General features: G+C 39.9%; 1 protein-coding gene across 5 annotated transcripts in view; it reads right to left on the bottom strand.

Annotated features, from left to right (window-relative positions):
• Positions 1 to 431: 431 nt before the first annotated feature.
• The window catches only part of sorbs1 (sorbin and SH3 domain containing 1), a 37,491-nt gene continuing 13,586 nt past the window's right edge, over positions 432 to 24,336 (bottom strand). The window contains exons 10-27 of one of the 5 annotated variants that reach the window (XM_079362861.1): positions 22,242 to 22,277; positions 21,939 to 22,041; positions 20,917 to 21,031; positions 18,951 to 19,034; positions 14,984 to 15,033; positions 13,418 to 13,596; positions 10,001 to 11,413; positions 8,750 to 8,814; positions 8,419 to 8,589; positions 8,090 to 8,136; positions 7,740 to 7,854; positions 7,392 to 7,517; positions 7,070 to 7,264; positions 6,296 to 6,817; positions 5,592 to 5,687; positions 4,131 to 4,318; positions 3,888 to 3,994; positions 432 to 3,564 (exon numbers count right to left, since the gene is read on the bottom strand). In XM_079362861.1, the coding sequence (XP_079218987.1) occupies positions 3,497 to 3,564; positions 3,888 to 3,994; positions 4,131 to 4,318; positions 5,592 to 5,687; positions 6,296 to 6,817; positions 7,070 to 7,264; positions 7,392 to 7,517; positions 7,740 to 7,854; positions 8,090 to 8,136; positions 8,419 to 8,589; positions 8,750 to 8,814; positions 10,001 to 11,413; positions 13,418 to 13,596; positions 14,984 to 15,033; positions 18,951 to 19,034; positions 20,917 to 21,031; positions 21,939 to 22,041; positions 22,242 to 22,277 (3,680 nt within the window). In that variant the 3' untranslated portion in view covers positions 432 to 3,496. The remainder of the gene's footprint in view (positions 3,565 to 3,887; positions 3,995 to 4,130; positions 4,319 to 5,591; positions 5,688 to 6,295; positions 6,818 to 7,069; positions 7,265 to 7,391; positions 7,518 to 7,739; positions 7,855 to 8,089; positions 8,137 to 8,418; positions 8,590 to 8,749; positions 8,815 to 10,000; positions 11,414 to 13,417; positions 13,597 to 14,983; positions 15,034 to 18,950; positions 19,035 to 20,916; positions 21,032 to 21,938; positions 22,042 to 22,241; positions 22,278 to 24,336) is intronic. The other 4 variants (XM_079362862.1, XM_079362863.1, XM_079362864.1 and 1 more) reach the window with 4 other exon arrangements.

The following is a 24,336-nucleotide window of genomic DNA, read 5'->3' as shown; positions in this document are numbered from 1 at the left end:
AAGTATCATCATGCATGCTGAATTTTTGCTGAGACACTTAAACTAGACTATGTTGTTACAATTCATGCAAACTCCCTGACATAACGGAAGTAACCCTCGCAATTACTTTACCAATCTCTCCATCTCTCTTTAAAACATTTCATGGTGTGGTGATCTAGGCCTAGCAAAAATGAAATGCCCCAAAAAGTTATTTAGATAGGCCTTACTGCAGTTATGACTGAAATAAAGGCCTATCATCTTTATATTTACCTTCAATGTTTTAATCTATCTGAAATCAAAGATGCACATTTCAATTGAAGCCGTGTGAGTGTCTTAAAGGCATCAATTACTGCCCATACAAGAATCCACTGTACTCCTCTTTCTTTTTTCAACAATGAAAAATAATTGCTCAAATGATCAATCAATCCAAAAACAATAAAACAGGTAACACATTCAATGTTTTCAATGATTTATTAAATATTGCATAATACTGAAGTCACAGTAGTATAGTAACTTTAGGTATTTTCAATGTAACATCACTGCAAATTGAAGTCAACAAACCAAAACTGTTGCAGTTGTGTGTATCATTAAACTTGACAACTTGGCCATTCTTGTCATTATTTTATTAATCTTTGTGTTAAAGCATTGTGTCACACTTCTAAGTACTTGCAAGGAAATTGTTCTCCCATTACAAAGACAAGAACCGACGGTAAACCATGGTTACATTAAATATGTAATAAACACATTTCAGTGACCCCCCTCCCTCCTATAAAGAAGGAGGAGAAAAAAAAGGAAAAATGAGGCACAATTTTTCATCTAACATAAGGCATTTTGATGCTCACAAATGGCAGCGTAATGTTCATGTGTGTCAAACTTTCTGTGCTCATATGCTGCACTCTGTGCTGTTCCTCCCATCGTCCATAGTCTATTTTTTTTATTTTACATATTTACAATCCTTCTTGTGCCAAGCTGCACAATGCTGTACGTATTCATCCAAAGTGAAAAATATGCCATTTATTTTATATTGTTTGTGCGCTAATCACAAATTAATATACATTCATACATCCTGTGTTTTATGGACCACAAACTGAAGTAAAATGTTTTATGGCTAAATCGGTGACTTTTGATGAGTTTATTTGTCATCATAGTGTGTTGGATATAAGCTAACCATTTCTGTCAAGAAATAAACACCTCGTCAAATAAATCTCCTCCGTGAGGAGCTGGAGAAACACAGAAACAAAAATGTCTAGCCACTAGTAGATGAGGAAACATTCATTTTTAGTTTGACAAAATACCTGAATATAACATCAAGTTATAAAGGCAAACATATAAGTGTATTACCGTAAATTTTTATCGTGAGGAAACATTACCATGCTGTATTGGAAAGACTGTCAGTGGTGAGTTCCACATGGGGAAACAACAATTTTGACTCAGAAGTTCACAATAAAAAGCATCACACTACTCAATAAGCGCCTCAATATTGTTAAAGTAATATACTTTATCAATCATGAAACTTCATATAACTTATGTGGTAGCCACATTCATATTCGAACCAAGTTCAGTTAATCAATGTTCATCATCACTGCACAACTTAGTTTACAATTTCAGAAAAAAACAAACAAACTAGTAAACATACACATTTTCGATCTAGTTATTGTTAGAGTTTAACTTTCAATCCTTCACATTGTGTGTCCAATTGTATGTACTCTGGCAATGAGTGAGCGGTGCACTAAAAGGTAAACCCACTTACAGTCTGGAACAATTTTTATCAGAAATATTTGGATTGGAAAAAAAGGGCTTCAGATTCAAATTTTTCCTGTTACAATCCTCCTTGTATATTTACTTTGAAATACTTCCTTAGCCATTATCCTTCTGCATCATTCTGCTCCTCTAAGTAGGTTATAACTGGTGACATTGAGTCATTAAAGGTCACCGACAGCTCTACCGTATGTGTATGAGAAAAGTGCAACAAGATGATGAAGCCGATGGAAAATATTTCAATGAAAGAAAAAAGAAAAGGTAACATTAGCTACATCTTTCTCTCCATGTATGTAGAGGAGCTATTCTTAAAAAATTATGTCTGTTAAAGGATCTAACAGGTCTTATGGATTTTATTATTTATAATGGGAGTGGTATAAATGCTTACTTTGTTATTAAAATCAATCGGTTCACTATGTTACCCAATTTGGATTCACTTTACATTAAATATGTTGCCATATTTGGAAGGCCTCGTAACATTTTCTATACACATTCACATGCCTACAACATAACATGTTGTCTTTAAGGGTGTGATTTGAATCTCATTATGCTCTTGAAAAATCGGCAAGATTATTCTCTTAAACGTGTTGGCTTTCCTTGAAACGCTGAAAAGCTCTTTGTATCATCAGTGATTAATCTTCTGTTATCATGTTAGTTGGGCTCAAACAGGAAGTCAAGCGCCACCACGCCTGTCCTGTGGAGCCACGCTACTACCAGATAGAGGTACTAGCCATTAATAAATAAGGCTGGTTTGTTAACACAATACTTTTACATGTTTTCTAGAACACAGGACAGGCACAGAGTTTCTCTTCACTTTTATCAATGTGCTTCCTGTATTTGTGTTTATTCAGGTAGCTGAGAAACATAAATCAGTTTGTCTTTGTTTTGTCATGCACATGACAAAGGTTGTATAGCAGCTTTTGATAGGAAAATGAAGGTAATTCTGAACCTTTATCCAAAGCTTTTGAGGTTGGGAGGCTACGTTGTGAATATGTTTGTACTTTTTTTGTCATATGTAATACAGTCTTTAAGATAAAATATGAGTCGAGAAATGGAAAACAGGTTAGTTAGACCAATCTGTAAAGAAGCGTCATACAAAAGGCATTAAGTATTTTAACACATTTTTCTCAAATCTATACTGCAGAATCTTTTTGATGGGGAGTCCACGAATGCCCCACCACATTTCATAATACATGAATTGAATGTCTCCAACTCTGATAAATACCTGTGGGTCCTGAAAGGTAGCTTATGACAAACAGGTTCATACCAAAATTAAATAAAACATCCTTCTGAATCCCCCCCATGTACACTTCAGGTAACAAGATCCACTCTTTTATCCATGCGCTGCTCTGCTGTAGCCTGCCAGCCTCCAGACTGAGATGCTAAGTGAATATTTCTGTGCCGATTAAATTAAATGGATATAATAGAAAACTATTTCGATCTAAGTTCTTGATTGTGGTAGGTTTTTGTGAAGAAAATTCCACCTGACCAGATGAAATATATCTGTTTAAAATTGCGTACACAATACCAAGGTCTCAGCATTAAGCTGTCTTTATCCCCGCCTCCAGCAGTGTGACATACCTCTGGCCAAACCAATCACTTTCCCAGTCAAATAGTATTTGCCTGGCCAAACCAACCGCTTTCCGAGACAAATGTGATTTGCCTGGCTAAAACACTATACTAACCAATAGTCATGCGTGATTGTATTGATTTCCCAAGCTTGACAGGCATCCATGTGTTACAGCCAGATGAGATACGTCTACAGTTTCACTTCCTTCACGTAATTCCCTGGGAAAGTCCCAAACTGCTTTGTCCTCTTCGATGTACCTGTATAAACAAAATAGAAAGCACATCATGGATGAGCAAAAAAATCATTTATTATTGCAAGCTTAAATTATTGTAGCACAAAAATAACTAAATCTATAGGCAAGGCCTGTGCACGTATCCCATGTAAATAATCAGCTTTCATAAAAAAAGCTTGTTACACGTCAAAAATGATTCTCCAAGAGGAAGGAGCAGGCACATTACACGCATGCAATCTTTTGAGGTCATTCCCTAAGAAACCCCACATGGTTTTCATAACGGTTAATGGGACACCTTAAGTGTGACTTCATCTCTCAGGAATGTGTTCCAATGCCTACAGCACATACCAACGAACCAGCCGTCATCACACTTTTCCATGACGCTGACGAGATCCCCCTCCTGCAGCTCTAACTCATCCTCATTCTGCGGCACATAGCTGTACAGAGCCTGGAAACTGGGGAAAGAGGAAGTCTTATTTTGGTAAGCTGTAAAAGCTGATAAGACACAATGTCAAACCAGTAACAATTGCAGGGTTACTTAATTAAATAACAAAAACATGGCAACTTCAGGTGAAAAGAAATCGTACTCACATTCCACAGTTTAGACGGCTCGGCTCTGGGCTGCTATTGTGGGAATGGGGTTGCTGGGAAATGATGAGAGATTGTTTACTGGGATGGGGGTGCAGTCTGTGAACAGAGTCATGAGGGTGGTGGGACAGGGTGCTGCAGTACCTCACTGAGGTCTCAGCTATATTCAAGATCTCATTACACACTGCCTCCTAGTTGTAGTAGTAGGTGAAGTCGTCAGAGAAAGACAAGCAGCAGCCCAACCGAGTCCCACAAAAGGTTGAGGTGAAGTTGAAGGAGTAGTTGAGGAGTTAGAGAGTAAGGGGATGAGGAGCAGGACATGAAGGTAGATCCATTAAGTAGTAAGAGAGAAACGGACGTGATCCGTTAAAAGCCAGGAGACGAAGCAGAGGGGATGTTGGTGGAGGTCAAAATGACAGGCATAGTAGGGCAAGACCAGAGTGAGAGCATGTAGATAGGAAACATGAAATATTAGTTCACTTTTTTACAGGATATTATTCAGTACACTCATGCACTAAAAAGGGTAAGATGAAAAGTGCAGGATAGAGGAAAAGTTCAGCATGTTGAGTATATTTACTGGTTATTGGTTGATTGGTGTGAAGATAGATCATGCTCTCGTATCTGTCTGTACAGTATGAACTTAAAGCCAGAAGCCTATTAGGTAAACATTATGACTGAAACGTAAAAAGTCAACTTTTAGAGGAGGTTCAGATGGAGCATTTGAAAGAAACACTTTCTCCTTCGTTTGTCTTCTGGTAGCCTGACAGTGAAGACCAATGTTGCATTGTCCTTACTAGATTTGATAGCTCTTAAGCACCTTTTTTTTTTTTTTAAATGTGGGAGAAAAGTGGGAGAGCGCTGACCATTCAGTCGATCAACTGAGCTTTAAAAGAAGTGTAGAAACTGTGAAAGTGCAAACCAAACAATTTCTCAGTGATCGCCATTGTTTGACCTGAGAAATACCTCAGCTTACATTTTGTTCTAAATGTTATCACTTAATGCGACATTGTTCTATTGTATGAATCTTTTCGAGTACACAAGTACACATGACATAACTGAGTTACTTCTCGTAAGTGGGATTTTGTACCCGTTAAACAAAGATAATATACAAATGTTAACCAACAGAGCTTTAAAAGTGCTGCCAAGGGAATATTGTTAAAACTGAACTGAGGGCCGAGCTAGCAGTTTCTCTATGTTTTCAGTCTTTATGAAAGGCAAAGATAAGCTAACCAGATTACAGTTCCAATTTCATACTGAAAGGAAAAACAAGAGAGCGCAATTCTTTTCTTTAACTCTTAAAAACTAAAACAGTTTTCAAAAAAAATTTTCAAACTATTCCTTCAATGGATGGATACTCCTCATATATACATATTCAACATGCAGCGCATGCAGACACAATTACAGTTAAAGATGATGTGAGTTAAATGGATGAGGAGGATTTATGAACAGCCTATAAGTGCTTACCGCAAATGAGTTAGCGTTGTTGTTATCTTGGATGTCATACAGCATCACAGGGCTTCTGGAGCTCTGTCCATGATGGTCAGCACCGATTCTCACAAACTGCAAAACAAACATGTCACATCAGCAAGGATATTACAAAGCCATGATTTTGTTTCGAGTTCACACCAACTATCATCAGACATCAACATGTTCATACCTCCGTCACAGTCAGGTTACATTTTCAATCACATCCTACTGTAGCAGAAGTATTTGAGATAGAAGGTAACTACTAAATACTAATACTGTATTGGAAATACTAATGTTCCTAAATAAATCTCATACCAAACAGCATCCAAGTTAACAGAAGGAAAGAACATGTAAAACCAATAACATGCAGCTCCTCATTACGTCCTTTAGAGCGAGGAAATATGAAACTTCCAATAACACTGAGAACTCTCGAAATGTTTGGGTGTTGTTAGGGCACACACAACAACATGCAGACTTGCAGTCTCAGAAGTTTTTTTGTATTTCTGTCTCCAAATAACCAGCATTTCTATCCCTTAGAAGGAGGGCTCAGATCAACCTTGGTCATAGTTAGTCAAGTATTTCACAATTTAATGTCAGCTTCAGCAACCCATTGAACGTTAATTTCGGGAAACAAACTGTGGCAAAAGCCAACGTTTCACAGTGAGCCTGAGATGCAACACCGCAAACCATGCAGAAGATACCTCTGCAGGGCTATTTCGCCTGCTGCCTGGGGCTGAACGACCAATGTCCCCCTCTGCACATTCCCCCTCAGTCAACTCCTTCTCCCCCCTCAGCCAGCCCTCCAACACAGGCCCTCCACAGGGGCTCATGCTGCGTGACAGATGGGCTGAGGGAGGGAAGAGCATGAAGTCCTCCCTCTGAGGTGGGGTGAATGTAACAAAGGGAGTGGTTGAGCTGGGTCTTGGTGGGTAAGGCGGAGGAAGAGGGGAGGCAGCTGGGGAAGCCATGGGGGAGATGCAGTAAGGACTTCCAGTGATTGGAGGAACAGGGCTGACAGAAAAGGGTGGGGGCAGGTACTCGCCACATCGGTAGGAAATACTGGGCAGTGGTGGTAGGGGAGGGGTGGGGGCAGCTGGAGGGCTCCCTCCTCCCACAGTCAGGGAGATCCACTCTGAGGACACAGCATGGACCTCAGGGGACACGGAGCGACGAGGGGAGCGAGGAAGGGGCAGAGGGGAGGTGGTAAGATGATTACGATACAGCTTTTAAAAGGACCAGGAACAGAGGAGAAATAAGGATATGGAAACAAGAAGAGGAGGAAATCAGATGAGAAAAGAAAAGGAAATAAAATATGAGGAATGATAACTAGAAATTGTTTGATAAAAAAGGAATTGAGGTTGAACATGGAAAAGTATTTTTGAGTATTTAAACATGAAATACTTAAAAACTGTGGATCAACTTTTTACTGCTTCAAAAAGTATTATTGATCTATCTGCAAAGCTCAGAGTCCTTACCTGAGGAGAAGCATTGGTGCTACGCTGTGGTGATTGGCTAACAGGAGGGTCAGGATAATCCACCCCATTTTTGACACGGGGTCTTCTGTGTACTTCTACGTAAGTGACCGGGAAGATGCCTTGGCGGTTGGTGCCAGAGATTTTGCCTTCATACCAGTTTTCATCAACTCTACGAATCAGTGTTATCCTTTCTCCCTGTAGTCAAGACATTTTGAACATTAAGAAAATTGTTAATTGGTTAAATGACACACATGTAGTTAACACAATGATACAAGAATCTTCACGTTCATCAGTTTTAACCTTATCAATTCTTTTTCCATACCTTTCTGAAAGACATTTCCACCACTGTGTCCCCTGTAAAGTTGAAGCGGGCGACAGCCTCTCCATATTCCAGCACCTGAACTGGAACCATTTTCTTTGGTTGGGCTTTCTCTGTGGGAGGCAGCAGCTGAAGCAGAAGAATGTATACATAACAAACTAAGTCAGAAGGAAAACACAAGTTGAATCAAACTAGACGACATGTATATATATATATATATATATATATATATATATATATATATATATATATATATAAATAAGACAATTGAGAATGACATAAACATGAAAAATGTACACATAAGTAAAAAACTGAAAAAAGACATCTTAACAACAGAAGGAACTCACAAACCTCAACATAGTTTTGAGGGAAAATTCCAACTCTTCCATGATGTTCCCCTTCATACCAGTTTTGATCCACCTGTCGAATGATGTATACAATGTCTCCCTTTTGAAATGGTAATTCCCTACAAATGTTTAAAAAAAGACACGTTATTCACATTCAAATGAATATATATATAAAACAAATAAAAACAATGTTTTACAAAAATTGTTCACTGTAATAATATGTGATTGTAATCATTTTCATTGGGTCAGACATTGCTAACCCAACCTGAGAGAGAACCGAAAACATAACATCGACATATAGATTTTTCACACCTACAGTATTTATACAAACACATTATGATTATATCCGCTTACTTTAAACTTTCAGCTCTGAAGTCAAAGCGAGCCATGGCTGGAGTTCTCTGTAAATACAAAGATAATCAGGTGATTCTTGTTTAATGTTTACAAAAAAAGCTGCTGAATTTAGTGCCATTTATGTCTTGTCATCTTCTTTAACAGACATCTGTTTAACTGTGTGCACCGTGGAATACAAGTTTAAGTTGTCAGCAGGGAGAGATATCTGTTTCAGCAGAAATCCTGTCGACAAACCCATTATCCCCTCACAATGTTCTATACGAACCCCAAAATCATTTACTGTCCTTGTTCCTGCTTACATAAGGATAAGAAACTGCCCTCTATTGTACCTCTATGCCTGATTTCCTCTTCTCTGTGTTATCTGTGATGTTGAGCAGGTCTCCAAAGCGCTCATTGGTGATGAACTGGTGGTGTGTCGGGACAATGCCTGTGTGTCGTCTCGATGCTGTGTCAGCCTCTTCCTGTTCCCGCTTCAGTCGCCGCTGCTCCTCCAAGATTTTCTGCCAGGAAACCACACTGAACTGTTTGTCCCCTCCAGATATGGGTCCATTCTACTCTCTTATTCATATGTTATGTATAATAGATGAGTTCCTTTTTCACAACACAGGTCTCGTTGATAAAGTATTGTCAGCGAAGGTGCAATTCATTCATGAAATTTACCTCCTTGTCCCCGTGTCGCCTTCGTAACACTTCATCTTCACTTTCCCCTGGAGTTGGTGACAAGTCTACAAAAGAAACAGAAAAAGGATTCAGCTGTGAGGACTTTTCATTGACATCCTTGAGACAAATCCCAAACAAAAACAATCCTTAAAATATAAGGTGATGGTATTGTAGTAAACCTTAGTCCTCAAATACAATGATTAGAATCATAAAAAATAAACAACAAATACAACCATGCATGCTTTAAAAAAAACACCATCTCTGCAATACTAGAATAAAAAGCACACACACACATCCAAAAGCCAAATGTAATCCTGCATGCAAATGATCACGGGATGATCCAATGTGTGTCCATGAAAAAAAAAAAAAAAAGCAGAACAATAACATGAAACTTTCTGTATCTTGTACAAGAAAATACACATATAATGTTTTACTGACCAACCAGTATCCATTAGTTGAACTGACGTTTCATTTAAATGTTAAGATATCATAACTTACTTTCCTCCTCATCACTATAGTTGTTTCATTATGTTTCCCAGCAGGACCATGGGAAACAACTACCAATGGTTTAATTTTTTATTTTTTTTGTTCTGGTGCCCAAAGGGCTAGCTGTTATAGAAAAGAAATCAGAGCATGTAACAACCCATAATCAAAGAATGAAAGGTGGCTGATGTAAACTGTTTGCAAAACAGAAAAAAAAATATAGACATACTGAGACATCAATTTGAGAGAGTGTATGCAATGTTATATTGAACAACAAACATATGCTGGGATCATATTTTAATACTAGTCTTTCAACCAGAGCCAATGCTGTGTTAAGATAAGGGTTTGACAATCAATCATGGAACCTTTTTCTTCGTACATCACTATAATGTAAATCACAGATTTGGGTCTGTGTGGATGCAATGCTAATGTATGCTCTGAAACTCTTGCATACAACTCAAATCTGATGTCACTAAGAGATAGACAGTATATACATTACCAAAAAGGTCCCTGAACCTCCTACAGTCTCTGAAGTGTTTGATGCATTTGTTGGACCATACTCATTCAAAAAGGAGAAAAAAGGAATCGCACCAAACAGCACACTCAGAATATGATGGAGGCTTCTCTGTCACTTGTAAACACACCAAACAGACTACAGATGGAGGGTGGCGGTGCGGCTTTGTGGAGAGAAGGTAGAAAGAGTTGAGATAATGAGTACAGAGGGAGAAGAGAGGAGGGTGAAAGTGGTGAATGGATGGAAATAGCCACCTCTGCGGTGAGCTGCCAGCAGCTGCAGTAGGTTCCCGTTGGTGTCCAAGCCGTGCCCATTAGTCAGTTGGTCAGTGTCGCTTCCCTCTGTGTTATTCAGCCTGTCCAGGACCTCCAGGGAGGACAGGCGCTGAGGGATCAAAGGTCTGAGCTCAGGAGACAAAGTAGAAGGCCTCTGGATACCCATTGGCACTTTGGTGGCGAGAGTCTTCCGAGTTTGATGGGACTGCAAGTTCTTGCGTAACTTAAAGGGAGCAGGGCCCATGAGGAAGAGGTTTCCAGGCAGTGTTGTCCTCTTCTCCAAAGGTCGAGGCCTCTCTTGTTGTGTCATGGCTTGCTGCCTCTCATGCCTGAGGATGGTGGTGAAGCGGGTGTAGGAGGCTGGGCAAGAGCCTTTGCATTTGCTGGGCTTGAGCAGAAGTTGATTATTCAGGTGGTGCAGTAGGTGATGGTGGTGATGCATGTAGTTGTGTTGCTGAGGGGATTCTGCAAGCAGTGCTGACGGACTAGTAGATTCACTAATATTTTGGCCATTATGCTCTTGGGAATTCTTACTGAAGATCTGCTCAACCTCAGTCTCAGTGTTAAATGGGGACTCAGTCCTTAAATTGTGTTCATCCACTGGGGAGGGTCCCGCATCCTCCACAGAGCTCTTGCCCTCTGCCTCCACTGGGGAGCAGGCAACTGTCTGGGTGTTGTCTGCCGCCAAAAGAGACTCTGCTGACACTGCAGACACCATGTAAAAGTGGACAGGGTTGTGGTTGTGGCTGGAGTGCAGGGTGGGCAGAGAGGAGGAGCGGCAGGGTGCCGAGCTTGACTGCTGGATGATCATTTCAAACTCACTGACCCGTGACGAGACTGAATCCCGTGGAATGTTACCCCCGTCATCTGCCTCTGACCTTTCACCCCTCTCTGCCTTTGCTTTCTCAAAAAGAGAGGCAAGGCTGCGGACGCTGCCATGGGGGCTGCAGCCAGTTGAGCTGGGCTGCTGGATGTAATGCATGGATCTGTAAAGGCTGGAAAATTCAGATGCACTTCTCCTAATTGAGTGGGAAGCATTTCTAGGGCCATTTGCACACCCACTAACAAAGGACATAGAGTCCAAAAGTTGTCCACCTTCCCTTTCTTCCAATCCAACACAGTCTGTGATATATTGCCCAGTGTACAGATCCTCACAGCTGTGGGCCTTTGGGTGCCTGACAGATGCATTCCTACTTTCCTGACTGTCACCACTGGGTGGCAGCAGCTTGGGCTTAAACTTTGAGGGCAGAATTTGGGGTATGCGGGCTTTGGCAGCAGATAGAGGTGTCATACTTTTACACTGGTTACCTATTGCATTACTGGCAAGAACTGACCTACTATTTACAGAGGAGCAGGGTGAAATTATGTAGCCATTCCCACCTTTATGATCCACTGGCAAGCATGCAGGACAACAGAATAAACAACATATTAGATTGCAGTGGTCACAGGTTCACATCCAAAAACAGAGTCAGGCACATTTCTGTCAAAGTTCCATCAAAAAAGAATGAGAAGGAGAAGTAGACTTGATGCATTGTGTATCAAGTACTAAATGGTAACTATTATTATGTTTGCATGGTACTGCAGTGAAGAGTAATGTTTAAAAAAATGGTAAATGGTCAAATGTTGTTTTTTTTCTAATCAAACGTATGTAACAGTATGTATAACAGTTATATAACAACAGAAACATAAAGTACTGAAACATCATGGTACAGTATGGTATGTAATGCAAGGGGTCACATATAGGAATTTGTTACACCAACAGCAGTGTTGGTGTAATTCTAAAACAGAAAGAAAAAATGACAACCCCTGAAATATTTTTGTTAACAATTTTTATTAATTTGAGGGCTGACATTTTCAACCACGTGGCTGCTTCCTGTCCTGCTTTAACCTCCTACATATGGTCATCTCTTCAATTTCTAGCTAAGAGAGATACGTTGAAGCTGAAGTTAAATGGCACCCCTGTTAACGACAGCTTCGGCACAAGGTTGTCAATAACACTTCTATCCTGAGTCAAGCTGCCCAGTAAAGCCTGACGACTAAAAATCCCCCACAGTGAAACTTGTGTAATTGGCTATAGTGGCCTCTTGCTATGACACACTCTGCAGCACGAGAAACCCATCAGTCAAGCAATCTATCAAGCTTTCCTTGAGAATCACATAAAACACAACAACAGTGAAATGAAATTCAAGTTTTAAATTCCACTTTGGTGACAGAAGAGACAGTTATCATTAGGAGTTTAGTATGCATAGCTATAATAAATATCATGTCCGTATGATGTCACATTCATGTCTATGAAAAAAACACAATTAGGAATTAACCAAGGGTTTTATGTACAGAGTATGGTATGTGAAGGGATCTGGCGACTGAAATCCCAGAAGCTTGTTTCTTTAGAACAACAAGATAGATACAGATAATGTTTTTTTTTCCATGAGCACAAGACAGAAACACATGATAAAGTGTTTGGTTTCTGGTGCTCGGGTAGTTCTTTGAAATGAAGGAGCGTGCTAGTCAGTTGACTGGATTGCAAAATCCATTCACTGCACAGCTCCACAATTTGACTTAAAGCTAAAAAGAATATCCTGATGTACCTTTATCCCAGCCTTGCTTATAACACTTGTTCCTATCATTCATGTTTCTATATGGTCAATGTATTATTGTGGAAACTGTAATAAACTCTGAACAGCTTCTCAAGTGGTATCTGTCTGTATGTCTGTCTTCCCAGATTTAATGTAATGCCATTATATTTTGGGTCACGCTGTTCCTTCCTTTCTTTTACATGATGTGTCCTCTGTCCTTCATTCCAACCTCTGGCCTCACAATGACAGCTGACTTCCTCATGCATACCCACCCTCTGTGTCCCTCTTGTTTATCTCACCCCTGTCTGGCTGAGTTTGAAGAGCAGAGCTCTGTTTATCTCGCTTGTCTCTCCTTATACATTCCCTCTCCCTGGCACTCTAACACTCTGGAGTCTTGCCCTAAGCCTGCCTAGCGACTGGCAGCTCACAACTGGAGCAAGAAGGGGAAAATCCCCAAGGTTATCTTTTAGCCACTTAGCAAGTCAACCTCACTCACATGAGTATTCAAAGCAAGAACACATTGATGAAAACATTCATAGCAATTCAATGATAAATCAACCGCTTCTGTGAATGCCATGAGTGCTGCAAGGTGATTGGTCAATGCTGTGATGTCTTGGAGAAAAGAAAATGTGTGGGTTTCAACAGAAAGGTAAACTGAAACACGTGTCCCTGTCTGACAAAGCTCACATATCAGTGTCTGTAGCTTATTGGCTAGGTCTTATTAGGGAAGGCTTTAAAGTCTGGCCACAACATCCACATCCATAAAACATACACACACGTGCCATTTTACTGGCCATATGTAAAATGCCTTGCATCCTACCTTTAGATGAGGAGGAGCTGCCATGGCGCTTGTTTAAAGCCCTTAGACCTTGCAAGGGAATGTCACCACCCTCCAGGACACTCTTGTAAACATGGCGATCACATTCTGGAGCCCCAGGATCGCTTGAAGATGATCCATTGTCCTTCTCCACCTCGCTGCGTCCAGACTTGCTCGAGGAGCTAGATGGCAGAGAGAAAACGCAAACAGCTAATTAGAAACAGTGAAATCATTCAGAGGAGTTGTGTTACGTGTTTTACGACAAAAAAAAGGGGGCGGGTAATTTGGGTAATGAGCTGTCATATGGTTCTTATTTAATACATCGTGAAGTAGTTAGTGCGTTCACAGACCTTTGGAAGACAAAATTTGAGACTAAAAAAAAAACAACCTAAAGAACCTAAGAAGAAACTCCGACATGTAGATGCTGGTGCTCAGAAACCCATGGCTACACATCTTTATCTTGGCATTCCAGAGAGGCCAAAAGGAAAGAATTCTATAAATATTCTCTGAACATTCCCACATGGTGCATCAGCCCCTGCCATGTCGCTTTTTAATTCTCAGGTTTACTATCTTTTACATTCCACTCATGTGTCACACATGCTGCTTCTCTATTTGTGTAGACAAACAGTCATTCAATTGCTAACAGATGGCTAAGGAATCATCGGAAAGGAGTGTAATTATGAGAGCTGAAAACGCACAAGTTTACTTATAAGTTATTAAATTTATTGCAGTCTACACTGGGACAACACTTTTGGATGTATAACAAGCCCAGGAGACAAAGAATATCCTGCCAGAACATATGTGGCTTGAAGGAAGTCAGTGTATGGCCTGAGGTTTCCTTTGAAAACTTTCAGTTTCCACCTATCAGGGCTCTTCTCTTAAAAGTGACAACACAATCCAGCCTTAAAAAAAAAAAAAGGCTAGATTGTGATTGGTACATATTTTCATATACTGGCCAAGATAATGCAATGACTACAGCAGATGGAAGGTTTCAGCAGAAAGGAAGCAAAGGCTTGTTTTTCTTCAACAGTAGCACCGTCTCTCTTCCTGAATGTCTGACATTTAATTGCAAAAACAAAAATAGAAGAGGTCAAACGCATCAGACAAAAACACAAAAGATCAAGGGCTTGGTAGGCTTTGCTTTCACATCAGCTGGCATCCTCTTTCATAATCCAGTTGCTTGTCATAGCACTGTACGCACACCCATTCAAAAGGAGATAACGGTTTTTTAGGTTATGTGGCAGCTGGGCGAGTTCCCTCGGTCCCAGGTTGCTCTCTTTAAATAAATTACCACAGAGCACCAATGTCTGCATACAACAACCACACAATCCTGGGAGTAAGACCATAAAATACAGAGGACACACTGTTCTTGTAGCTTTCTGCCTTATTAACAGGATCTCCTCAGGAAGCAGGAGTCCCCCTGCTGTAACTGGAAAAGCTGTACAGGGTGGAGATCTCTCACTTACATCTATCCATATAACAAGCCGAAAATAACCATCAACATCCTTGAAGCAGAAGAAGAAATCAAGCAGAAGTCTTTGAATAAGCAGGAAAGGTATATGAACTTACTACTGCTGCAGGTCGGAGGCTGTTTCCAGGGGGCTGAAAGAGGGGGAACTCTGCAACAAACCAAACAAAGAAGTCATTGATAGATCCACAGGAAGGTCTCCTCCAGCTAGAACAGAGACAGGAGCATTAGCTATGGTCAGATTCTCTCTTCTATTCCTCTCTGTCGTTCTCTTGCTGTTCTTGGTTTTGACTCAAGAACCCGGAGTTCTTAGCTTCTCTGGACTGGGCTTGGCATGGAGGAGTAAGCGTGTGTTTGGCCTGCATGCAAGTTGGAGAAAACAAGCGGCAGTGAGGAGAGTGGAAGGGGGGGGGGGGGGGGGGGCGGGTGGGGGGGGGTGGGGGGATGGAGTGGGCGGGGAGGCGTGTGTGGTCAGAGGGCGCCCATGCGGGGAGGGGGCTGTCATAGGCTCAGCCAATGAGCTGTTGTTTCCCAGTGAAGCCGTTTCTTTTGTCTGGTATTGAGTCACTCTCATTACCACTGGACCAGACTGGGGGACAATTAACCAGCTGGTGGTGCAAACAGGCCAAATTACACACACATACACACTCTCATACACACATTCAATACTCACACACCAAAGGAGTCAAATTGATAAATAATTGCTTATAGGTGAGGTAAATAATTAAGTGTGAATGAACCTTTTTTTTGTGACCCAAGAAAATTAACAATGTTATAAAGACAAACAAAGATTGAGCAAAACAAACACAAATAAATAAATTGTGAGCCTATGTGTCAACGAGATCAAAAGTAAAAGCGGTATTTATTTAGGAGCAGAAGTTATCTCCAAAACGTAGGGCTGGTCACGCAGTGTTGAGGCACCCACAAGCATTTTAAATTGTTCAAAGCGATCTAATTTTAGCCCACTGTTTCTGTTGCTCTCTTCTCTTTGGACGTCACAGTGGGTAAAAATAACAGACATGACATGAGAACTATGAATGAGAGCGCAAGTGTTGTTTGCAAATACGATTGCACAATCTCTGCCCCAGCCACCCTGGCCCTGCTGTTAATACCACATCCACTTCCCCACAGCATGGCCAAGCATCTGATTCCAACACCGATGACCAGACAAGGAGCATTCTTAACAGCTCATTTGCCACAACATGCCTTTCTCCTTGGTTGCCAGGGCAGATGATCATTAATAACCCTTCAAAATAAATGCCTATCTTTATAAGAACAGAACATCAGGCTGGCAGGTCTATAGTCTGATCTATTTATAAAGCTAAATGTTCCATTTCAACTCAGGGAACAAGCCGGTGTTATCCAATAATCAGCATTTTCTTGCTCAACAGCATCGAACATCAAGCTCAAATTTGAAAAAAAGAGGGAAACAGTGTCCTCTGAAACCAAAAGGTATTGGTAGTTGGGCTTGCACTTGTTCAATATCAGAGAAAAGTCAACAAGAAACAAGCAAGGAGACTAAAGGAGTAAAGGAGTAAAGGAATGTCTCTTAGTTCTTTACAACATGCCCGATTAGTGTCAGCTTATGTGAGCTTGTCTTAGCATAAATGTGCAAAACATGTATGTTTCAAATTAGGCCTATATTTATCTGAGAAAATTGCATTTTATATTCAGCTTATGCACTAAAGGACAACCTGTAAAGGCAGCATTAGAGAGTGTAAAAGATGGATGCTTAAAGTCGTCCGACTTAGACTGGCGTGAAATGTGAAGAGCAGTATATGGACATGAATGAAGGCCTTGTGAGTCAGTGGAACACTGATGACAACGTTTCTGCAGAATTTTCTGTACATGTTTCCTAACAGGTGACCCCCCCCCTCCCAAACCCCCCCAAACCCCCCAGTTACTCATAGCTCTGGCTCCTGTGTGCCGCATCCATATTTAAAATAGCAATCATGAGTAGCTCATGGTAACATGAATCTCATTCTTTCCAGCACCTTATTTGTGTTGATATGTACTCATGAAAATGAACAGCCTCCCAGAGTACGAGGCTGGCTATAGCTGTGTGGTTCTCATCGCAACTGCACTTAATGCTTAAAGGTAAAGGTTAAGTGCATAACAGAGGTCAAATATGAAAGACAATGAGCTGGTGAGCTTAGAGAGTTGCCTCCTTTAGAATATGTCAGGTGGCAGGGGGAGGCTCTGTGTATTTCAGCGCTGATACAGTGTGGCAACAGCCCCCTCGACAGCATATGCTCAACAGATGGAGTCACACTGTCGGTTGAAGGGGGTCTAAATGCTTTTCCTGACCATAGCTATGTGCGGAATTTCAGTTGCAGCTAGCTATCTATATGACTGAGCTTCCGTTAAACTCGAGCGCCCAATGTGTTTCCAGATTCTTCTTGAACTTAGAACTTGTTGACATTAATACAGATGACCATTACTGTGATTAGACACAGGACTTGATTTATCCGATGGCCATTAGGTGACATAAGGTCTAGAGTAATGATTTCACATGATAACCTCAGGAATACTAAAACTAGAATGAAGTCAAAATGTAATTGATAAGTATGTAAATTTGTTTGATCCAAATAAATATTGAAATAATTAGCTGTACTTTTTGTTTTCACATCCTTTATTAGCAAATTCACCTTAACTGTTAAGGGCAATAATAATATTAATAATATTTACTAACATACTTCATGGTAAAATTGTTTGTGGTACTCTTCAGCAACTATAACAAAATTATTTAAAATAAAATGGCTAATAAAACAATAGCCAGAAAAAATTATTCTCTTCACACGTGAACGTTGCTGTTTTTACATACTTCCAACCCTATCTCAAAGTGAGTAATACCATGTCAATCAAACACATATGAGCCAGTGTGTCTGGCTGGACCTTAAGGTCAAATGCTGCACATACCAGGTGCAGCTTTAGAAGTGACTCTGACATTAAACAGGAGCCAGTCATCAAGCCAAGCTCATCTGGCAATCATCCAGGCTTCCATGAGACAGAGTCGGCCGCCTCCACTGCTAAACCTCCTCCACATATACACTAACCTGGAACCGGAGACTCTGCCCCTGTGTCTGCCTGATGCTAGGACATGACCTCATGTCCTTCTTACAGACTGTGTGATCCAGGGTGTGGTGATGTGGCTCTGCCTGACAGCTCGGGGATATCCAACATCTGTTTGGGGGCAGCCAGTGCTATGCTTAACTTTTACCAAGCCCCAGGACATGGATTTGCCAACTCTACTTTACACACTACATTCCTGAAACTATTTTGATGTCTTGATGATTACATCAGAAAGGGGAAGACATGATTATTTTAAGGGCTTGGAGATATCCGGAACCCTGCAGCCTCACATAAGGAGTGACTTCTGGAAAAATCTTTGCAGTACTTTTATTTGCACTCTATCATTTCAGCCTTTGTTGAAATATTGCTTTCACATATCATTATACTGATGGCAAAAGTTATTTTGCAAAGTGTCTATCAGTGTTAATAGCCAATTCATAAACAATTCATACACATTATGAACTTTCTTGCCCAGGGAACCCCGGACCTTCCAGTTGAGAGATGACTGACTCTACCATTGAGCTCACGTCAGCCACTTTGACTTTTATTTTATTTAAGTGTATAGGGTGAAGGCCACAGCTAATTTAGAGGTTGGGCATGTTTTCCTTAACTTGTTGGGATCCATCAATATCACAGAAACAAAAACATTGCTAAAAAGATACTTCTGAAACATGGATTTTAATTTCAGACATTATTGGCTAAAATATCCTTTTCGATATTTGATGTGATGAACAGATACGACAGCACCTGTAAATAATACTTTCAAAGTAGAAAAAAAATGTGATGGAATGAAAGGGATTCATAAAAGTATCTCACACAGGTAGTCACAAAACTTCTTCTATCGGGGTTTAATCAAAAATAAAAGTCGAAATTTGCCAGCTAAAGTGGACGTAGTAATTGGAGTAGTCTTTGTAGACAGACACTTTGTTTAGCATAAATGTTATCACATGCATTAAAATACAATATGCTGTCACTTTAAAGACAGCCACCACTTACCGCTTTGTCAAACTCCATCTCTGAAAAGAATTTATACCAAGGCTCATTCTCTAAATCTACATCTTCTGGACTTACATCCTGAGTCTAGGGCATGGTAACAAGAAAAGGAGGGAAAGACAAAGAGAAAACAATTCAGACAGCACAGAATATACACAAAAAGGGACATTATTGATTGAGCCAATGTTTGCATCCAACTCCAGCAATTATCCTCAATTCTTACACTGTTCTCTTTGATGAAAATACCAACCTGTTGGATGAATGTAAAGCTACCACTGACAGCTAAACTTAGCATCAATTCTATTAGGGGGAAACAGCTAGCATGGCCCTCTCAAAAAGTCAGCAGGTTGCTAGAGTCCAGGATGTCTATTTTCCAGCCACATAAGGTTATTTTACGCCTCAATTTTTGAATCAAATCAACAAAAAGTGTATTATGGTTTAAGTGGTTTCAGTTATAAGATCTGCTGGTAGGCCAATGCTGTCACAAGTTCAACTGGTCTACTACGTTTCTGATCTTTGTACCAGCAGAAACTAAGAAGACACTAGAGCCAGAGAGAAATATTAAATTGGACAGATTTGAGCTGATACCATGCTTCCCATCTTTATTTATAAATAAATTGATTTCCTGAAAAGTAGGAATAATTCCTTAAGTACTAAGGTTGCAATACTGTGTGATAAAAAAATATACTGTACGAAATTAAATCAGATTGTGAGTTGACGAAGATTCTCAAAGTTATTGGCAATGATTGAGCATCTCCATTAATGCAGTTGGTTTTGGAAGAGATAGTGAGTATGGAAGGGAGGAATAATTTCAGCCACATAAAAATGGTTCAATGCACATTTTTGCAATTGAGTGTTAAATAATAACACGAACACTAACGCAAGTCGTCTCCAAAAAGTGCTGTTTTACATGTTGGTTTCCTTTAATTCAATCTGATCAATAATCATTCGCTGATGATGATCACCAGAAATATCCAAACCCCCTGTTTTGAACGTAATAATCATTTTAAGAAGTGTGTATTTGGAGAGTCAAAGTTGGTAAGTTCTAGAGCAATTCTAAGAACCATAGTGGACTTTACATATACAACAAACAGCTCCATCACAAAGAGCACCAGTACATAATAACTGGGCTTGTAATTGAAAACAACAGAGTCTGTTATTTTACAATGGCCCCAGGATGAACCGGGGACAACTCTCTATAATGAGACTATTCATTGCCACTGGGATCAGGCCAGATCTCCGCTAAGAACACCTCAAAGCATGATGTAACTGAGCATCAGAAAAACAGTAATTACAGAATCAATTAACAACTTTGTTGCTCTAATAAACATCTCCATCTCCTCTTATGTAAGATGAACAAAAAAAAAAAGATAATTGGAAATGTTCTCCATGAATATAACACTCTTGATGTAGGTAGTAGCAGACAATTATACAATACCTAACACAGCTCATCCTTAAAAAAGCTTTTCCCCTTAAGACACTTAAAATTGCAGTATCACTGGTTTTAGCACTTATGGCTAATGGCGAGAGTTAAAAGTAGAGCCGAGAGCACCCACTTCTTTGCTAGGAAATCCACAGGGATACATGTTTTGTATCAGGGATCCTCTCGTATTGTGCACATTATGCCAAATAAACTGAAATTAAAGACAAGAAGACAGTGGTCATCCTGTTAAGATATATCATGGTATCATGATATCCTCTTCCCAGCAGTATCGTCTGTCACAGTAACAAGACACCCTGAAGGAAGGCGATGCACGGTGATTCAGGAAACACGTATATCACCATCTGTCAGTAAAGCTGCCACATGCAAGCTTCGATACATAGATGGTGGTTGTTTGAGGTTGTGGATGACGAGTGGAGTGAGAAAAAGCTTCCACAACGTGTACACAGAAAGACAGAGAAAGAGAGAGAGAGAGAGAGAGAGAGAGAGACAAGTACGAAAGACAAACAGGCAGGCTTGCTAGCTTACCGTTCTCTCCAGCTTCAGCACAGACGATTTCCCCGGCTCATACTCAAAGATGCTCTTGGGCTCGGCGCGATACCTCCTGGTGTCTACCTTTTTATCCGGAGGCTCCCACTCGTTTCTGAGGAGAGGCAGATTGTCAGGGAGGGGTGGGGTATAGGATGGAAGAAGGCCAGTCTTCATCAAGAAGTCTCCATGGCAACCAGAATAGGCTGGTGTGTTTTTTATTTTTTCAATTTTTCCATTAACATGATGTCTGCCCTTATTAGCTCTGCTATCTGTTGCCCAGTCCCTCTCTTCCTCTAATGATGGTTTGACATAAAATCTGATTTACGCATCCCTAAATAGGTTATTCCATTATGTAAACTAGATTGGACCTGGGGACAATAAACAGAGCACAGCGTTTCCAGGGACAATTTCTTAATACAAAACCAACACTAAGTCTACTCTAAAATGCAGTTTTAGAGATGCATCCATTCATACAATGACCACTGAGTAAAAAGGAAGGTCAATCCACCTTATGTCATCTGCAGCTCTAGTGGGCAACAGTTTTATCCCCATCACCTGTCCTCTTTCATCACTCCATCACTCATTTCTCTGAACATAGATCATCCCATGTCAGCGCTGACATGTGTAAAAGGGCTGATACTGATCACTTTTTGATTAGGCAGTAGAAGCCACAGGAGTGGAAGCAATCAGGAACAAAACCTTAGATTTGCAAAAGAAGGAAAATCCTTATGTCCAGTGATGCACTTTATTGTTTAATTACACTTATCAGCAATTTATATAAAGACCACTAATATCTGCTCAACAGAGACAACTTAATATCATAGTGTCACTGTTATACCAACTGTCATAACTCAACGCGACTCAATTTACTGTTTTATAATCTGGGAAACTTGCATGTTAATATAAGTTAAGTTAATATAAATTCTTTATTCGCAAACAGGCACAGTGCTGTTCGTTTTTAGATATATCTAAAAGTAAATTACATACTGTCAAGTGTTAAGCAGATGGAGCAGACAGACCTTTTGGCAGAAGGTTTAAGCGAAGAGGATCTTGTTGGCACAGGCATCGACCGGCCTCTTGAATCAACTTCATTGTCACTTCTTGAGCGTGGGACTGATTTCACTGCAAAAAAACGATAGTAACATTGACAGAAATTAACAGCTTAATACTTAACTGCATTTATGCATCAACTGAAGTATTCCCAACATGCATTAAAGGAGTGTTTATCTTGGATTAATAAATACTAATGTGCAATGATACACCATTTTTTTCCCACATTTTTAAATTTTGACTTGTGTGCAGAGCTGATTTAAAAATCCTACCATCTTTTAAGTAACCGTAGGGGCTCGGACCATCATCTGAAAGAGACATCAAAGAAGAGTAATTATGGTTAAAAAAAAAACTCATCTATACTCCGTTACTTTAAAGAGAATGAAAATAGAACACTTCTAAATAATTCACAAGGCCCTTCCATTAAGCCAAGCATTATAGATTCACCAAATACAATCAAAGTCTGTCAAATCAAAGCAAAGCACTTTACAGGAAGCACTGCTGAGCCAAAAAAGGATCCAAGCATGGATGAGCTTCAAGGCACTGAATAAGTAATGCAGGCAAAATAAAAAATGCCATAACAGTCACAACTAGAATGACCTCTGTAAATAATCATATATTGTGGAAGAGAACATTTGCAGAATTATAACATAGAAGTTAACATGTCAGGGTGTCTTGTGGTGCAACAAGACAATAAAAGTTATCATTTTTTTAAATGCTGCATACAAATCTGTCCTCCTTCCTTAGGAGCCAACTGACCCAAAAACCAAAGCATGAGTCTAACTTTAACCTAAACCAACTTCAAAACACTGGTGGATGAAGCCTGTTAGAAGGTCATGGGCTGGTGAAAGGACTCAGCACAGGGAAGGACTTTACAGAACAGGACTACAGCGGCATCATGTGGCTACAGTAGCAAACTACCTCAGAGAAAAAAACTGCCAATACTCCTTTGTTTGAAAATAAAAATAAAACAAAAGCATGTTCAAAAAGTTTTACATAATAAAGCGAAAAGAAAAAGGGCAGTGAGTAGTCTTTATATTTCAGTAAATGTGAGTTCTATAAACACTAGGCTTTGTGCATTATCCTTGATAACATGTAAGTATTAATGTATTAAAGTTCTTTGTTCAGCAATACCAGTGAAGAGCTTTACTGTGTGTGTGTGTGTGTGTGTGTGTGTGTGTGTGTGTGTGTGTGTGTGTGTGTGTGTGTGTGTGTGTGTGTGTGTGTGTGTGTGTGTGTGTGTGTGTGTGTGTGTGTGTGTGTGTGTGTTGTACTACTCTGGGACGCTCTGCTATTTTTGGTATTTATTTTTTTATTGATGTTACTATTTATTCTAAAATCATTTTTAGGGTTTATTCTATAGCGCATTTTCTTTGTGACTGGTGGTGAAAAGAAAAAAAAAATCAAAAAAGTAATTAATATGTTTTTTTTTTATAGTAGAGAGTTTTGAAAGGACATTATCAAAACAAATCTTACTTAAAGTTTACAATCAAAAACACATGCTACCATAATGGATCCTTTTTAAATTGCCCCAACACCTGTTATTTAAGTCAAGTTTCATTTGAAATTTGAGGTATTCGAATCCTTCCGTCATATCTTGTATTTGTTGTTTGCAAGTTTTGTTTTTGAAACACGTTTGACCTTTAACTGTATTTGTATAAAATATTCATCTGTTTTCACAGCTGACATTTTGACTTGTCATGGTAGGATAGTGACCGCTGTTGCTGATAACACTGACAATGACTCCTTTATGTTTAAGTGCCTTACTGAGTCATGGCAGTGTTGCTGAGAGCAAACATGCAAAACTCCCTGACATCCAAACTCTATCAGCTGAAATAAATAAATTCAAGCATTAACAACCTGTTCTTTTCCTACAGTGACATGTCAAAATTCCCTCTATGAAAAAGGTCTACGAAATCCAAAAGCTATCTGATCTTCGAAATAGTCCTGATCAGCAAAACTGAGTGGGATCAAAGAAACTGCACAAAGCCTGAAGTGTTTCTAACACAAACAAAAATATCTATGGCATGAAACAGCAACCACAAAAAAGAGGAAAGCCTTTCAAACACTTTGGCCAACTGTAAGGTTGATAAAAGTATTTTGTTGTTTTCTACTTTCCACTGTCATGTATAAATCCATGTTTAGTTATACATTGCCCCCTTTTTAATTCACCTATCATGCCCCTTTTTGTTCATCACATTTCTCTTCCCTTGTATGGACCTTTACATTCTTGTTACTCTTCTCGGATGTGATTGTGTGTCCTGCCTTTATTGTTTTCACCTTTGCCCTAATTCTCTCACCTGTCCCTGTTTGCCCTCTGCAAGTTTAGTCCTGATCAAATAAAGTGGCACAGAAAACGAGGAAAAC

This window comes from Symphodus melops (assembly GCF_947650265.1).
Source record: "Symphodus melops genome assembly, chromosome: 15".
Lineage (NCBI taxonomy): Eukaryota > Metazoa > Chordata > Actinopteri > Labriformes > Labridae > Symphodus > Symphodus melops.
This window is presented reverse-complemented; position numbering and strand designations above follow the sequence as displayed.